The sequence below is a fragment of the Stenella coeruleoalba genome, assembly GCF_951394435.1.
Source record: "Stenella coeruleoalba genome assembly, chromosome: 7".
Classification (NCBI taxonomy): Eukaryota; Metazoa; Chordata; class Mammalia; order Artiodactyla; family Delphinidae; genus Stenella; species Stenella coeruleoalba.
This window is the reverse complement of record NC_137153.1, coordinates 64623292-64639134: the sequence shown is the minus strand read 5'-3', so window position 1 is coordinate 64639134 and position 15843 is coordinate 64623292. Positions and strand designations below refer to the sequence as shown.

The 15843-nt window shown below is 37.2% G+C and overlaps 1 protein-coding gene across 14 annotated transcripts in view; it reads right to left on the bottom strand.

Annotated features, from left to right (window-relative positions):
• The window catches only part of PTPRD (protein tyrosine phosphatase receptor type D), a 2135645-nt gene that overhangs the window by 318716 nt on the left and 1801086 nt on the right, over positions 1-15843 (bottom strand). For all 14 annotated transcript variants that reach the window (XM_079926376.1, XM_079926379.1, XM_079926370.1 and 11 more), the window contains one exon: positions 1025-1170. In XM_079926376.1, coding sequence (XP_079782502.1) covers positions 1025-1170 — 146 coding nt within the window. The remainder of the gene's footprint in view (positions 1-1024; positions 1171-15843) is intronic.

Genomic DNA, 15843 nt, shown 5'->3' with positions numbered 1-15843 from the left:
CCAAACTGTGAATTAGGCTATAAAGTAGTCAGAAACTCAGGTAAGAGGAGGTGAGTTTCACATTTTGGGTCAGTTTGGAGGTCTAAGTGCTCTCTAAAAATCAATCTATCCTCTTCATATCTTAAATTACAGGCATGGTATTGTGTGCTTCTTCCAATTTTTCTCTAAATAGCTTATCACCTATTTTTCTCCTCCAGAAGGAGCAAATTTATAAACCATAGGCTCCTTAAAAACACCCAAAATAAGATCTGAATTATGTATCATCATCTTCAATGCACTAAGCTTTCCTGAATAAACAAAATCGACTTCATCAGTAGGTTTATCAACTATCAACCTGGTTGGGTATGTTTCCTTCAGAGCAGTTCTTCACACTAACACACTGGAGCTAAGTTCTCTTTCTAGTCCATGCTACCTGTAAAACACAGGTGTGAAGTATAGTGGACAACTAAATCTGCTGTCCAGTATCTGTTCCCCTTCTTTCGGATAACAGGAACTTGAATTCCCTTTGGGAAAACACTACTCCCTCATTCCAAGCCATGGGGTTGGATGAAACTGATCTCATTCCCAGTAACTGAGGTAGATTCTGATTAACATAAATGAGTTAGTCTGTACCATCCAGCTGTCCACACAGACTGGTTCAGTGATGAACACGAAACTCAATAAGAGCCAATAGCACAGAAAGCTCTCACTCATCCTCTAGTCTCGGATGTGGGAGGATGTGAGACTGCATCTTGCCATCTTAAGGGGAAGCAGTCTGAGGATGAGGTTACAGATGGATGCTAAGAACACTGTTTGAGCCCTCGTACAAGCACGACAAAAGTCAGTCATCTGAACCCCCAAATTCCCTTTTTTAAAAAAGCTGAAGCCATCTAGAGTGAAGTTTTCCATCACACACAACATAAGGAATGGCATATCTCAGTGATTACAACATCTTGTATCAGAGAAAAACAAGCAAGTAACATACAAACCAAAAATTCAGCAGTTACATTCTTCCCCCAGAGAAACAGAACAATGGACCTAATACCTCAAATCTCTGATTGCTGACTTTCTTTCCTTTTTTGTTCCAGACAATTTTAGGTCTTGGGTCTCCTGTCGCTTGGCAAATGAAAGAGGCAACTCCACCAGAGACCCCTGTCTGGTCAACGGGAGTTCGTGTAAACCTTGGAGGTGCTGAAATAAAAAGAAATAAACATCACAATTAGATGGAAAGTGGAAACACAGACTATTACCCCACTGCCACTGCTCTCTCCAGAGCCCTCAACCCTATTTCGGTCAATACATACATCCCTACACATATACAAGGATTATAAAATTAGGAAAGCACCATTTACATTTGAGGGTAGTTAAAAGGGGAGGGAGGTAACTTTCTGGTGAAGTTATCTGCTAGTGCTTTTATTGCTGAAATCCGTATTATGGCAGAGATGCAATAACATTTGTAAAGCAACATCACACATTAATTTTTACTACCAGTATTAAAAAAAAATCCAATTTGTCCTCTGTAACAAAATGAGCTCATCAATCAAAGTGAGTAAAATTTTAGCTCTTTGCTTTGATGCCGCTATCAGGACATTGCCAGAAAGCAGCAGTGCCACTATTAAAATTAGTGACATTTAAGAGAAATTCTAGGAAATTTTAAAGAGACAAGAAATACAGCCCTGAGTTAGACGGTTTGGCAAGAAATAGAAATAGGATAATATGGTAAAGTGACTCTAACCCAGATATTGTGTGCTGCCTTACTTTCAACTGAACTCCATAATCTGCATAAAAAGATGAGTCAAGAAGCCTCCAAAGTCATAGCAATAAAAATAATTTCTGTAAAGAAAGACGTAGACTTCAAGATTCCTAAGGACGAAAGGCTGACAGTTGGAGGTTTTTGAAATGTCCTCTGTCTCCTTTAAATGTTCCTAACATACACTTTCCCTCTTAAAAGCCTGCTTGTTATCTACCTGGTATTTCCGGATCTAGAAATCTATCATATGAAAATTATATAAAATGTAGACAAATATTTATGGACAAAGATATTAACCACATATTTTATTTACAAAGATTATAAGTACTCAAAACATCAATTATTATAGGAATTGATGGTGAGATAAACTGGCATAATGATGGAACGTCATACAAATAGTAAATGTTGTAATTATAAAGTTTTTATTATATGCCACAAGAAATACTTATGACTCAATGGTAAGCCACGAAAGCATCACACAAAATTACAGATGAGAGATATCAGGTAAAGAAAAATGCACCCCAAAAAGGATAGGACAAAATATGCCAAAACATTAACGATGGTGGTTTGGGAGAAGGTATTTTAATTATTTTTCCTACTCTTCACATTTTTCTTGCTTCTTTGAGTTTTGACAATTAAGTTACAGTTGGACATTTTTTTAAACTCAAAAACATTTTACTTTCCCATTTTATTTTCTATTTTCTTACCCCTATTACAAAGTTTCTCTTGCCTCCGGCCAGTTTTCAGTGATACGTCATTGAAACAAGGATTTAGTAACCATAGCTAAAGTTTATTTTGAAAACTATCCTTAGATTCTAAGTAAGAAGAAAATAGCAAAGTTCATCATTGTTTGCTCATCACCAGTATTTTCTCCGCCTTGTTTTCATGTTTCCCCTGTGATGCTCCTGCTGGCCTGACGGTGTGTGTCCTGACCTTCATCTTGATTTTCCTGGAGTCAGGGAAGACAGATTTCCTTCTCAGCTTCACCATTTTGTATGTGTAACATCTTGAGGGGGTGCCTAACTTTCCTATCTCTTAACTGTAAAAATATGAAATGTGAACTAGATTATTTTGCAGAGATCCCTTCCAGTTTTAAGGTATTAACTTCCACGATGAGGGAAAGAAGGGAGAAGAGAGGTGAGTGGTATCTTTGTAATGCTGATGCTGGGAAATGAGTCTCCACTTCCTCAGGAAATTCAACTTGGTGTTAGTAGAACTGGTGAAAACCCAGGTACCTGTTTGTTCAGAAACCCTAGGAATGAAAGTGGGCTCTAAAAATGCTGCTAGATACCACATCCAACAGCATCTCAGAGTAGCAATACAAACTGGATGATTACCAGAACTGTGAGCAATGTTTAAAATGATCTGAAATTGATTAACAGTGAGAGGAATAAAATACGCAGTATACTGATGTCACTTTTCTGTCACAAACAAAAAAGATATTAAAAGTTTTTATGGTTTTCATTCTGCTGTTGCAAACAATGCAAATTGATAATAACTACTCGCTTGTCAGCATCTAAATGGAAATTATAATTATGAAATTAAAATTCCTAGGGAGTTTCCCTGGAAAAACAAAATGTATTGCATTGCTATTTTAAGTGGTACAGCACTGTCATTTTTAGGTACTTCCCTTTTTAAAGTCCATAGCTTAAAAACTGTCAACCCTAAAGGAAAATGAATTTTAACAACCCAGCTTCCCATTTAAGTTCTGTTTTGAAATTTCTCACAAGAATGTATGGACTGGGAGGAGGGCTGTTGCATAAGATGACTATGTACTAATCAGAAACTAAATAAACAAAGAAGGTACGATGCCATTTTTGATGCATCAAAATGGGGTTTTTTTTTTAAGAGAAAGTATCCTATTTCTCATTCTAAAGAATGAAGGAAATTTGGAGATTCTGACAATCTGCAAATAGGCAACAGTTACCCGGGAAAGTGCTTCCTAAATACTGAGTGGGGACAGTAAGAAGTCGAATTAATATAAAACCTAGAAGTCTTATTTCTAAGTGGAAAGCATAGGAGGCAAGTTCCCATGTTCTCAAAAAGGGATGCAACTATCATTCCAATGTTCAGATGTGTTTTTCTTTTATCTTCATTTTCTGGTCATACCTTACAGTTCTCATGCAAACACTGACAAGTTTAAAGATATAACCACTGGATGCTACTGCAAGGATCTTTTCATTTTTTTAAACTTAATTGATAATTTTACTTTTCAAAAATTTTTATAGGAGTATAGTTGATTTGCAATGTCGTGTTAGTTTCAGGTGTACAGCAAAGTGAATCAGTTATACATATATGTATATCCACTCTTTTTCCGTTCTTTTCCCATACAGGTCATTACAGAGTACTGAGTAGAGTCCTGTAAGGATTTTATTTCTGAAGATGAAGTCAAGTAATAGAATTAACCTAATGAACTGTGGAAAATTTATTGAAATAACCAGTTAGGATCTGTTTCAGATCTGGGACTGTTTTTCTAAATCCCACTACACCCCACTGTAGTGACTCAGTATTCTTCAAAAAAGCAGCCCGAAAAGGGTCCTTAAATTTATTCTTTAAAAACAAACACAAAAAATGAAATTGATCACATTACATTGTTTAAAGGCATATCAATTATTTGCACACAGTTTTTTTTAATTTTTAATTTTTTTTCTAAATATATGTTAAAAAAAAATAGCCTTCACAGACAAGAAAGTCATGACTTTCTTATGGGATCTGATGTCAATTTTTCTACATTTGTCAACCAAGTCCAAACCATGGAAAGGATAAGTGCCATTACTCTATGATGCAAGGTTAACACTCTAGATGATATAGTAAAATCCTTTCAGTGAGCATGTTTCTTGCATAAATAATCATCTTGGCTAGTCAGATGCTAACTGTGATGCTGTCAATGCTAGGCAGATGGCCAAAGGAAACAGATGAGAAAGAAAGAAGACTAAACATAACTCCAGCAAACGCTAGGAGCAAGTAAGAATCTTCATTCCTAGAGGGGTCTAACAACACACAGCACCCACTCCCCCTTGTCTGTATCTCAGTTTAATAGAAGAAACTAAATGAGTCTTCTGCCTTCTTTTGTCAAGGGTATGTCCATATTTAAGTCATGCTCTGAAGATGGGAAGAAAGAGAAGAGAACCCACGTAAAAGAATAAAACAAAGACTTCCACTACACGGTCACACAATAGGACAGCCTCGGGTCTTAATAATCAAAGTCCCCATGATTATCCCATGAGATACAACCATAAATATTACGCTTGGTTTAAGAAAATAAAGAACTATCGGGAATATAAAGACGGAGAAAAAGACATTAAAACTTTACAGTCACCAATATTCAGATAAGTACCCTTCCATTATTGTAGCTAACTGCCATTGCTATCCACCTACAGCTGCCAACATTGTGCTCTGCAAAATGCATTTCTGTTCAAGCTGGTTTTGACAGGTAAGGAGTATGACCTTCTATTAAACTAATGCCAGGCAGAGGTCAGATTACTGTTAGACCCAGAAAGTCTATTTTCTAAATGGAAAATAGAGAAGCTAAACATGCATATGAGTCAGAAAAGAGGCATGCTGGATATTCTAGAACGTGTCTGCCGTGCTCACGTGCTGTTCAAAGACTGCATTCTCGGGATGCATTCACAGAGCAGACAGGAGCTCCAGGAATCAAGTAGATTATTATTTCCTACACAGCTTGAGAGGAGCCACAGGCTGCTGATTGATTTTTCCTTCTAAGAGGTTAGATTGCTTCTTACGAGTATAAGCAATGCACGGTACCTTTAATGCAATGACTGTAATATTTTGATGCCATATCAGGTCTCAAGTTGCTAGGCTTTCTGAAGACAAGATGATAAGCCCAAAGAGCATATAAGGTGATTAAATTCAGGGGACAGAACGTACCAAGACCAGCAAATTGCCTTTGACCATCCTTAACAAACTGCTCAAAGACAAAACCTTCCTTTAGTACACTACATTAAGTAGAGCTAGACATAAAGTGAGGAGAACACTGACGTCCACTAGTAGCATCCATGGAAGAAAGGGATTTACGAGAAATTCTTAAAGGTTAACAAGACGACTCAGGTTTGTGGGAACTTGACTGGCCAACTGAGAATCACTTAAAACAGGTCCCTGGAAAGGACCACATGCTACAAAAGTGAAGAGATGAAATGATGGTGCCATTTGCCTAATTTAATTCTAATGAATAAGCCACTTCTGCAGACATCAAGGAAATATGTGGCACTGGGAACAAAACTAACAGCATGTAAATACTTGGCTTTGTTTCTTTCAGCTGATTAACATTTCCTTAAACAGAGAGTTTTGATTTTAAAGGGATATTTGTCACAATAATGTACTTAAAATCTTGAAAGGGGCAGGTTAATAATGTTATTAAACGATACTGAGGGAGAGGATGAGGAAATGTTCAGTAAAAATATATAGGTAGTCCTGTCTTTAGGAATCTACTTCCTCCCTAAAAGGTATCTGTAGGATTTATGAGACTGTCAGGTGACCTCATCTCTGTTCTTTCTTTTTCTGCAAGAATCAGGGTGAGGGCTCTGAAGGGAAGCTCAGGAACAGGGGTCTGGAGGTCGGTGAGAAATGCAAAGCATAGGAGGTGAAGCCGGGGTGATGCTAAGGGCCATGGCCAGGTCTGAAGGTTTAGGGGGACAAGAGCCATTGTCACAGGGTTTACATTCCCGTCCAGTTACAACACACTCTACTGCCACTGCCCCAAACACAGAAAACGGCCAAAGTTTGTGTAGATGATGGATTTTCTGTTCTGATTCATTGGGGTAGGTAGCAAAGTGTGCCCAAGATAGCAGTACAACTGTACAGGCTCATGACAAGGGAAGAAGGGGGGGGGTCCCAGAGTTGATGTTTAACTGTACGGAGGGCCAGGATCCTGGCACAAGACACCAGGCTGGACTGGTTTCCATGGCAGATGTTCTACATAAACCCGGGCCTGTGGGGACATCTATCCTATCACATGGAATCTGAACAGGGTCACCTCTGACATCCATGGCCAGGATGGACCTTCAAAGTCAGACTGTTTTTGAGCCATCTATGATATTTTCTTTTTAATACAACTCCACAATCTTTTAACCTTAAAATCTGATTTCAGGAGCATTATACTTCAAAATGGGATAAAGAAATAACTACTCTTCAGTGAATTCCATGCACTGGACTAAATGTTTTATATATCTTATATGCAGTGTTTTCCATAGTCCTGTAAGAGTATACCATTACTCCTATTTTATAGAATTTTAGAAAGCTTTATAGTACTACATAAATTTAGAAGGGAAGAAAGAGTCAGGGAGAAAACGGGAAAAAGAAAGGAAGGAAGGCTCACTGAGGTTTAGCGTGAATCATGGACTTTTGATCTAATTGTGAAGTCCTGATATTTTTACTGTGCCAAATTAGAAGATGGAAAGTTACAGAGATGCTGCACAGACAATATGGTATAACTCAATTTATAGTGTATTTTCAAATCAAATCTGTTTTACTTAACCATAAAAAGTATACTGGCTGTTTTCTCACGGGTTTGGTAAGTACTTTGTGCTGTATTACAGCAATTATTTTTCACTAGATAAGTGAGAAAGTTCACCCAGAATGCGCATGGAAGTTATTTTCCTAACTTCCAGGAGCCGATTGAAATCAGGGATACATAAAGTGTGATGCCTGGGCAAGAGAGAAAAATCAAAGCCACAAAATTCAAAAATAAATCACATAAGTTCCAAGTGTAGTATGGTAGAATACTTTTGTATTTTTCTACATATAAGTTCAATTTGTTCATGATGGCAAAAGACAAGAAAGTTCTTGACATCAATTTCCTCTCTTCCTTTTCAAGGCATTTTGACAACATACTCTATGCATGTCTAGACCATTAATTTTTTTTAACATCTTTATTGGAGTATAATTGCTTTACAATGGTGTGTTAGTTTCTGCTGTATAACAAAGTGAATCAGCTATATGTACACATATATTCCCATATCCCCTCCCTCTTGCATCTCCGTCCCACCCTCCCTATCCCACCCCTCTAGGTGGTCACAAAGCACTGAGCTGATCTCCCTGTGCTATGTGGCTGCTTCCCACTAGCTATCTATTTTACGTTTGGTAGTGTATACATGTCCATGCCACTCTCTCACTTCGTCCCAGCTTACCCTTCCCACTCCCCGTGTCCTCAAGTCTATTCTGTATGTCTGCATCTGTATTCCTGTCCTGCCCCTAGATTCTTCAGAACCTTTTTTTTTTTTTTTAGATTCCATATATATGTGTTAGCATATGGTATTTGTTTTTCTCTTTCTGACTTACTTCACTCTGTATGACAGAAACAAAATTGAGTTATTTGTAGATCATTAATTTTATTAAGGCTTCAACTCCCAATTCTCGGCTGCTAAAATGATTATGACAGCATTCTCCCATTGGATAAATAGATGTCTGTGCCTCTGTATAACTATCAATATTTAAGGTGACTAACAATTGATATGTATACTAACAGAAAGGAAGGGGAGAAGGAAAAAGGAAAGGAAGAAAAGAGGACAGGAAGAGACTTGACTTAATGAAAAGGTATCTCCCACTTGAACTTCTCCTCAATGCCAGGTCCTTATTTCTAATGTTTGAAAGACTACCTAGTAACATCTCAAAATCATTATGCTGAAAACACACCATGCCATCTGCCTTCCCAATCCTACTTCTCTTCCTAAGTTTCCATGTGTGTTTGTGGCACTCCTACTCTCCCTAACACTCAGCCCTGCTGTTTCAGCCTCTTCTTTGTCTTCCTGGCCTTTGCCTCACTATCATTCAATTATTACGTCCTATAGATTCTGCTTCTAATAGGTCTCACTCCCCTTTGTTTTTAATGTCTATTCACAATGACCATGATTCTCCCTTTAAGCTGGACGTTAGAATCACTTGGGAACCTTAAAAAAGTAAAAAGCTATAGGTGCTCAGACCCCTCCCCAGACCAATTAAAATTGAAAGTCAGTGGGTGAGGCTGGGTGATTAATTTCAGAAGATGCCAATGATCAGCCAGGATTGAGAATCACTGAATAATATCATGATATCTGTGCTTTCCCTTCCAGTCACCCTAACTTCAAGTTTTTATTGCTACAATCGATATTACAAATTACTGCTGATCCGACCCTTCTTTTCCTTTTCATTCTTATTCTTTCAGGTTTTGTTAAACGCATCTACGATTAAAGCTCTTTTCCACTCAAAATAAATAAATAAACAAACAAACAAGCTTTAATAGCTAACTGCTGCCAAATAAACCAGAAATCCCGTTTGCGTTTTAAGACCTTTCAGAGCTGCTGTGGACCTACTTTCCCAAATATGTTTCTACTATCGCCCATCAGGAACCTATAATTCCCTGCGTCGATGCCTTGGTATAAGCTGTTCCCTTATATAAAATGCCTTCTCCCACATTTTAAAATTTATAGAATTTACCCATTTTTCAATCCCAAATTAAATATCTGAAGTTTTCTTTGATCCTCCCATCTGGATAAGATCCACTATTCTTTTAACTCTCTTATCATACTTTTTGCATCTCTCCTATGAGTTAAAGCAGTCTATCATTTATTACAGATATTTTATACATATGTATTTCTCTCTCTGCTCATTAACTGAACCCTGAGAAAAGCATCTGTGACCTGGTCATCTCTGAAATCTCGTAACTCCTAATCCCACCAGGCACATAGTAAGTGTTCAATACATACTTAAACGTGATAAAAGGCTCTCCAAGGTACTATACCCTCTAATCTTTGACTATACACTTTTCAGTACTTACAATGCATAATATTGTTGTAAACATGATAACTGTGCTTCCACTTGAATTATATTTGCTTAGAGCTTGATAAATTAGCTGAAGAAACAAACTTCAAGTAATATACATTGACACTGCAAAATACTGATGTGACATGGTGGGAGACTAATGGCCATACCAGGTCAAAAGTTGGCAAAATACAGCATATCCAAATCACAGATTCATGCATCCTACTGTAGGACTCAATTCAGATGAAGTATAATGTAATACAATGGATCTCACCTCTTTTATGAATATCATTGTACCTCATTGTTACCACAGAGCTCTCCTATTTTCTGCCACTTTTAGTTTTTTTAAATAAATTGACTTTATTGTTCTGACTGTACATTTTTATTATAAGTAAATTAGAAAACATAAATAAAGGAAGGCATTTTAAAACATTCTAATGGTTATCGTTTTGATGAATGGCTTTTAAGAATTTTTCTATGTCCGCTTAACATATGTCTACAAAAAAGTAGATTATACTGTATGATTATTTTATAGCCTGCACTTCACTTAAAATATATTGTGAATATATTTTCTGTCAATAAATATTTAAATGGAAAAGGCTTTTATATTATAAAGCATATAGATATATTTTAATTTACTGTTAAACATTTAGGTTGTTTCCAATTTTTTAGTGCTATAAAAGTGCTTTAGTGATTATTCTTGTATTTATATCCCTACACATATACGTCATTCCTATATGTGATTCATTCTTTCTTTCTTTTTTTTTTTTTTTTTTGCGTTATGCGGGTCTCTCACTGTTGTGGCCTCTCCCGTTGCGGAGCACAGGCTCCGGACGCACAGGCTCAGCGGCCATGGCTCACGGGCCCAGCCGCTCCGTGGCATGTGGGATCTTCCCAGACCGGGGCACGAACCCGTGTCCCCTGCATCGGCAGGCGGACTCTCAACCACTGCGCCACCAGGGAAGCCCTGTGATTCATTCTTACATGTAAAACTAACATGTATGATGCATTCCTATATGTAAAATTAAAGAATTAAAAAACCATACATTTCTAAGGCTTTTTATACACTTTAACAAATTATGCTAAAAAACTCATATAGTCATAGGAGGAATAAATATGAGTGTCCAATTACCTAGACCACTGCCAAAGCTGAAAATCAGCACTTAATCACTGGCAAATTTTTTATCCTTTTTAGTTAAACAGAGGGATAGAAGGTAGAGGTCAGACGGTGATCAGTATAGAGGAAAAAACTGGAAAATTTACACCTTAAAAATGAATCTTCTTCAGATACTCCTCAAATCCTGCCTTTTCCATTTCCCCTTCGGATGAAAGAATGTAAGAGGAATACTTAGTGGTGAATACTTAAAGACCAATGAAGAAAGAGGAGAAGGAAGAAGAAAAACTATCTATCAACATGAAACTACTGAAAGTAGTACTTAAATGCTATAGAAAATAATTTTCGATTTAAAAAAGTCAAGACATTCACATCCGTCTTAGTCTTTCAAATTGTTTTTCAAAAAACAATTAAGATGAGGTTTCCTATGAATTAGTCAGTGCACAGTAGTAAAATAAATTTCTTGTTTGTCCTATTTCAAAATATATTAATACCCGGGTTATAAACACTTATTTTACAGCCGTAAAAGTTGTGCAGTCTCACTACCATAACTTATTTATTTTTTTTTTTTTTTGCGGTACGTGGGCCTCTCACTGTTGTGGCCTCTCCCGTTGTGGGGCACAGGCTCCGGACGCGCAGGCTCAGCGGCCATGGCTCACGGGCCCAGCCGCTCTGTGGCATGTGGGATCTTCCCGGACCGGGGCACGAACCCGCGTCCCCTGCATCGGCAGGCAGACTCTCAACCACTGCGCCACCAGGGAAGCCCACTACCGTAACTTTTTATTTAACATACAGCCATGGGATATTATGACCAAAACAAATAATCCTCTATATTCGCTGTGTCTGGGCCATAAAGTTTCTCTGAACTGTCGACATGCTTAGTAAGACCGACCATCTGTTTTCGTGTAAGACACTCACTGTAACCACTGGCTTAGCAACACAAATTTTAGAAAGGCGTGCCAGTGGTCCAGAATCACTCTTAAGATAGAATCAGCGAAGCCATTCTTACCATTCCTTATGCCAGACTCATGCATCCTTAATGAAAACATGTTATCAGCAGCACTATTTATATATTCACTTAACATTTTCCACTTGAAGCCTCTGGGTTCACGTACTGCCTACTTATGCATTCAAAATACCAGGCATTTTGACCAGGCATCCATTTTCATTCAATAGAGTGATAAAGGCCCTTACACTGAAACAGATGAAAAGTCATGAAATCTCTCTGGCTCATTCATAAAGATGTAGGCAAATGGCACAATATTTATTGCCTTTTTCCACATTTCCTCTAAATGGTAATGTACTCACAAGGCTATTTAACACAGATACCGTATTTGACAAAAAGGAAACTCTACCGACCCTTTAGCATCCTTCTGTAGTTAGTTTTCAAAGCAGATTCATTTACATCATTCACTGCTAATTTACTCATTAACCATAATTTATCACATCAGATGTGTTGATCATCATTAAAAGTAATCATTTATTCCTCCTTCTAATCTGCTGCTTATCGTGTACCTGCAAATTGGATCACACAGGAGAAAGGTAATTGGATTATTTGAAAAAAGAACATGAAAACAGACATAATTTAAGTGGCAAAGAAAGGGGAAAAAATGACAAAACAATGTCATCTTTGGCATTTTTTCATTGAATTCTTTCCAAAGTTTATGTTACTAAATTCCAGAATATTGATTCTATTACCTGCCCTCTAAGAAATTTCCAATATATCAACTATGTGAATTTTGTTTTATTGTTTTATAAGGAAACTAGAGTGAAATGCTGTACTGGCTTCACTTTAGAGACCAGTAGCAAACCAGTTCCACAAAGAGATCTACTGATGTCACTGTAAGAGCTGAAAAGCTTTGAGCTGACATGAACCACTATAACTCCCGTCTTCTAACCAAGGTTAGGTGTTACCACAACGGCAAAAGCCTGGAAAATTTCTTGTAAGATAGATCCATCTTCTAGGAATAAATGTGACCACAATTTTTCATCTATCAATTTCATACTGTTAAGTTAGCAAGGTAGTTTGGGAAATGCAAGTAGCTGAAATATTCCCAGTAGCTATAACATGGAAAGGGTATATGTGCAAACACATGTGCATACTTTCAGTGAGTGGTAAAGCAGATTGCAAAATGAAGTTCAAACATATCTACTGGAGAAATTTAGAAGCAGTATCATAAGAAAACCTTGTTTACAGACAAAGTAGCATCTCTACAGATACACTGTTTTCAAGTGTTACAAAAGCGTTTTGTCTACAACAGAATATTGTGGAAAATGAGCTGCGAGAGTTTTTATAACAAAGGCAATGTTAATTGTAAATATAGAGAGTTTTATAATAAATATGATATTTCCTAAAGAAAGTCCATAATTAATACTACCTTCCAAATAAATGACATTATGATTTTTAAGTGTTTCAAAGATGAAACACGTGAACATTTCATTGTTTAAAAATATTTCCTTCAAACTCAGTGTTTTAAGGGGCACTACCATTTGTTAATAGGTGAGTAGATACATAGTGGATAAAAATATAAAAGATAAAAATGCAAAACAATGAAAAAACTGACTTGCCTAGATACCAGAATTGCTTTAGACTGAAATTGTGATTTTAAAAATATATTTGAAAAACACCCAGCACTATTCACATTTGAACCAATACTCTGCTAGAGATCATGATATTCTAAGTTTAAAAGGCCTATGTCATAGCTTCATTCTGTGTAATGCCTAGCTTATTGTAGATATTCGATACCTTTTAAATAAAGTACTACTATTTTGGATGTATGGATAATTTAGATATGAATCTATGTCCTTCCACTAATTTTCCACTAAATTAGATTTTTTTTAAAAATTCACTTCTCTGTAGACTCAGAGCCAAAAATTATTTGGCGATGATTTCCAGGATTCCAAATACTCTCATTCAATATTAGGTAACTATTTTAGAACCAATAACAATTTGTAGGATAATAAAAACACTCTTTTCTGATATCCCTCCAACTGAACACATGTAGCAAGCAAAAGAGCGGCATTTATTTTACATATTAAATCCATCCTTTCTAAAATAAAATTAATTTTTTAGAGTTAAGAGAAAGAATTAATATCCATACAAGCAAGTTGGATATGAGGAAAGTGTTCCTTCCATAAGATGTCTCACTGAGCTTAATCTTGCTAACCATGATTGATCTGTGCATTCTCAAAAAGAGTGGCCTGCCACTCGCCCATTCTCAAATTCTACCCAGTGAGCTATTTGGGGGTACAAAAGATGGAAAGCATGACAACTGGTTCTGTGCTAGGGCTGTGAAGTCATGTACCAGCAAGCAATGATAATAATAGATGATCACCCAGGGCCATGGACTGGCCCTGTCCACACACAAAACGCAAGTTGACATTAATTGGATCCTGGCACAGAGAGAATAGGGTACAATTCCTTGGTTTGTAGATGAAAATAAACCTTTAAAGAACTTTAATGAGTCCTAGATGGACAGAGTATAATACAATAATGAAATTCTTGCTCTCTCTTTTTTTTTAAGCTACATCTCCGTCAAATAACCCTATCAGCATTTCCATGACAGCATGTTAAATCTGAGGAGGAAATGTCTCATTCTTGCCGCCTGTGAACTGAAACACATACACACTACAAATTTAGAAAGCCAACAAAAGGAGGGGGAGGGACCTTTTTTGTCCCATCCTCATTGAAATCTGTTATGCTCTGGCAAGTCCTTTTGTTCCCATTTTCCGAATAGCATAGGATTTATCGACATAAATATCCCTCTCACCTCGCCTGGTTAAAAAAAAAAAAAAAAAAAGGGAACGCTTGAATCTAGACACAAGGTTACACTACTCAAATATTATGCAAACACTTTTCAGTTGAATTAATTTTCAAGTATCAAGTCCCTTATTTGTATCCCTGGGCAGTGCAGCCTCTGGTCCCAGCTCATTTTGGTGCCGATTATGCATGCTTTTCCAGAGAAACACATTATCTGAGCCCCAGGAAGATGGGAGGCATTCCAAAACAGCACAGACAGTGAGGACCTTTATTTGCCAACTAACTTTTTTCCCCCATTCTCTAATTTACGACTCAGGGTGTTAAAGAAGAACACAAAGGGTTTTCCCACACAGAAATAACCTTTATGAAAAACCTGCAAACGAGATCTTAATTACACTATTTACCAATATAGACTGCATGACGAAATAAACGGAAACATTTCTTGCTACAGCTTGTTTTCTTTTTTCCTAATTTAACTGTTGCAGGCAACGTCATAGCAATTTAAGTCGGTTTTGTGACAAATTATGAGGACACTTATTTTAGAAGGAAAATCAACCAATAATGACTGCCTTGGCACATGGCTTTTGTTCAGAGCATAAACAGAAGCTGTGGCTGACAGCTGATGGACCCAGTCCCCTGCTATCCTTAGAACACATTTGCAGATACCCAAGGCCTCTTGCCAGACTGAGGCATGTAGTAGCCTCCCTTTCCATCCAACAGGGCTGCACTGACCAGCTTATGCTGAATACAATAAAAGGACACTGTTTTAGGACCTCCTACAAGGTTGGGCCTAGCTTTAGATGCTAAAAATACTGTTTTAATTATTAACAGTTCCAACAAGGCAATAACAATGGCCTTTTAGCATCATTCTAAACTATCAAGGTATGACCCCAAGCACTTCAAGTTTTAGACACATGCCCAAAAGTGTTTTTGTTAGTGACCCCAGATTATTAGGAACAGAAGAAAATGCTTCTTTTGTATTCTGTGTAACAGGAGTATTTGTGAATACAACGCCAGGCCACATGTGAGAATCTGGATGAACTTCATTTTCCAGAATTAGAAAAAGGGCCTGTAGATTATCCTGGGATAAGCTTTTATCCAACACCAAATGAAAAGATAAAGGCTCCGGGACGCTAAAAGTTAAGCGATGCATGCTACTTCTTTCCCTGAATCATTATATAACTAGCCAGAGTCACTAATTTAATCAAAGGAAATGTTGCTTTCAAGTTCTCTGCAGCACCTTTGTCAAATTTTACCGTCTGAAGTCTTTGGTAACCTAGTGAGAGTTCCACCTGCTTTTTGAGGTGGATCTAAAAATGCCATGAAAGTAGATCTCCTTTCAAAGCTGGGAGGGAAAAAACAAAACGAAAGAGGAGTCTAAAGGGATGGGCTGCAATTAATAATCAAATATGTATCCGTTACTCTAATTCATTAAATAAATGGCCTTTGGGGTTGTCAGAGTGTCTTTTTAAGGCAAAATAAACT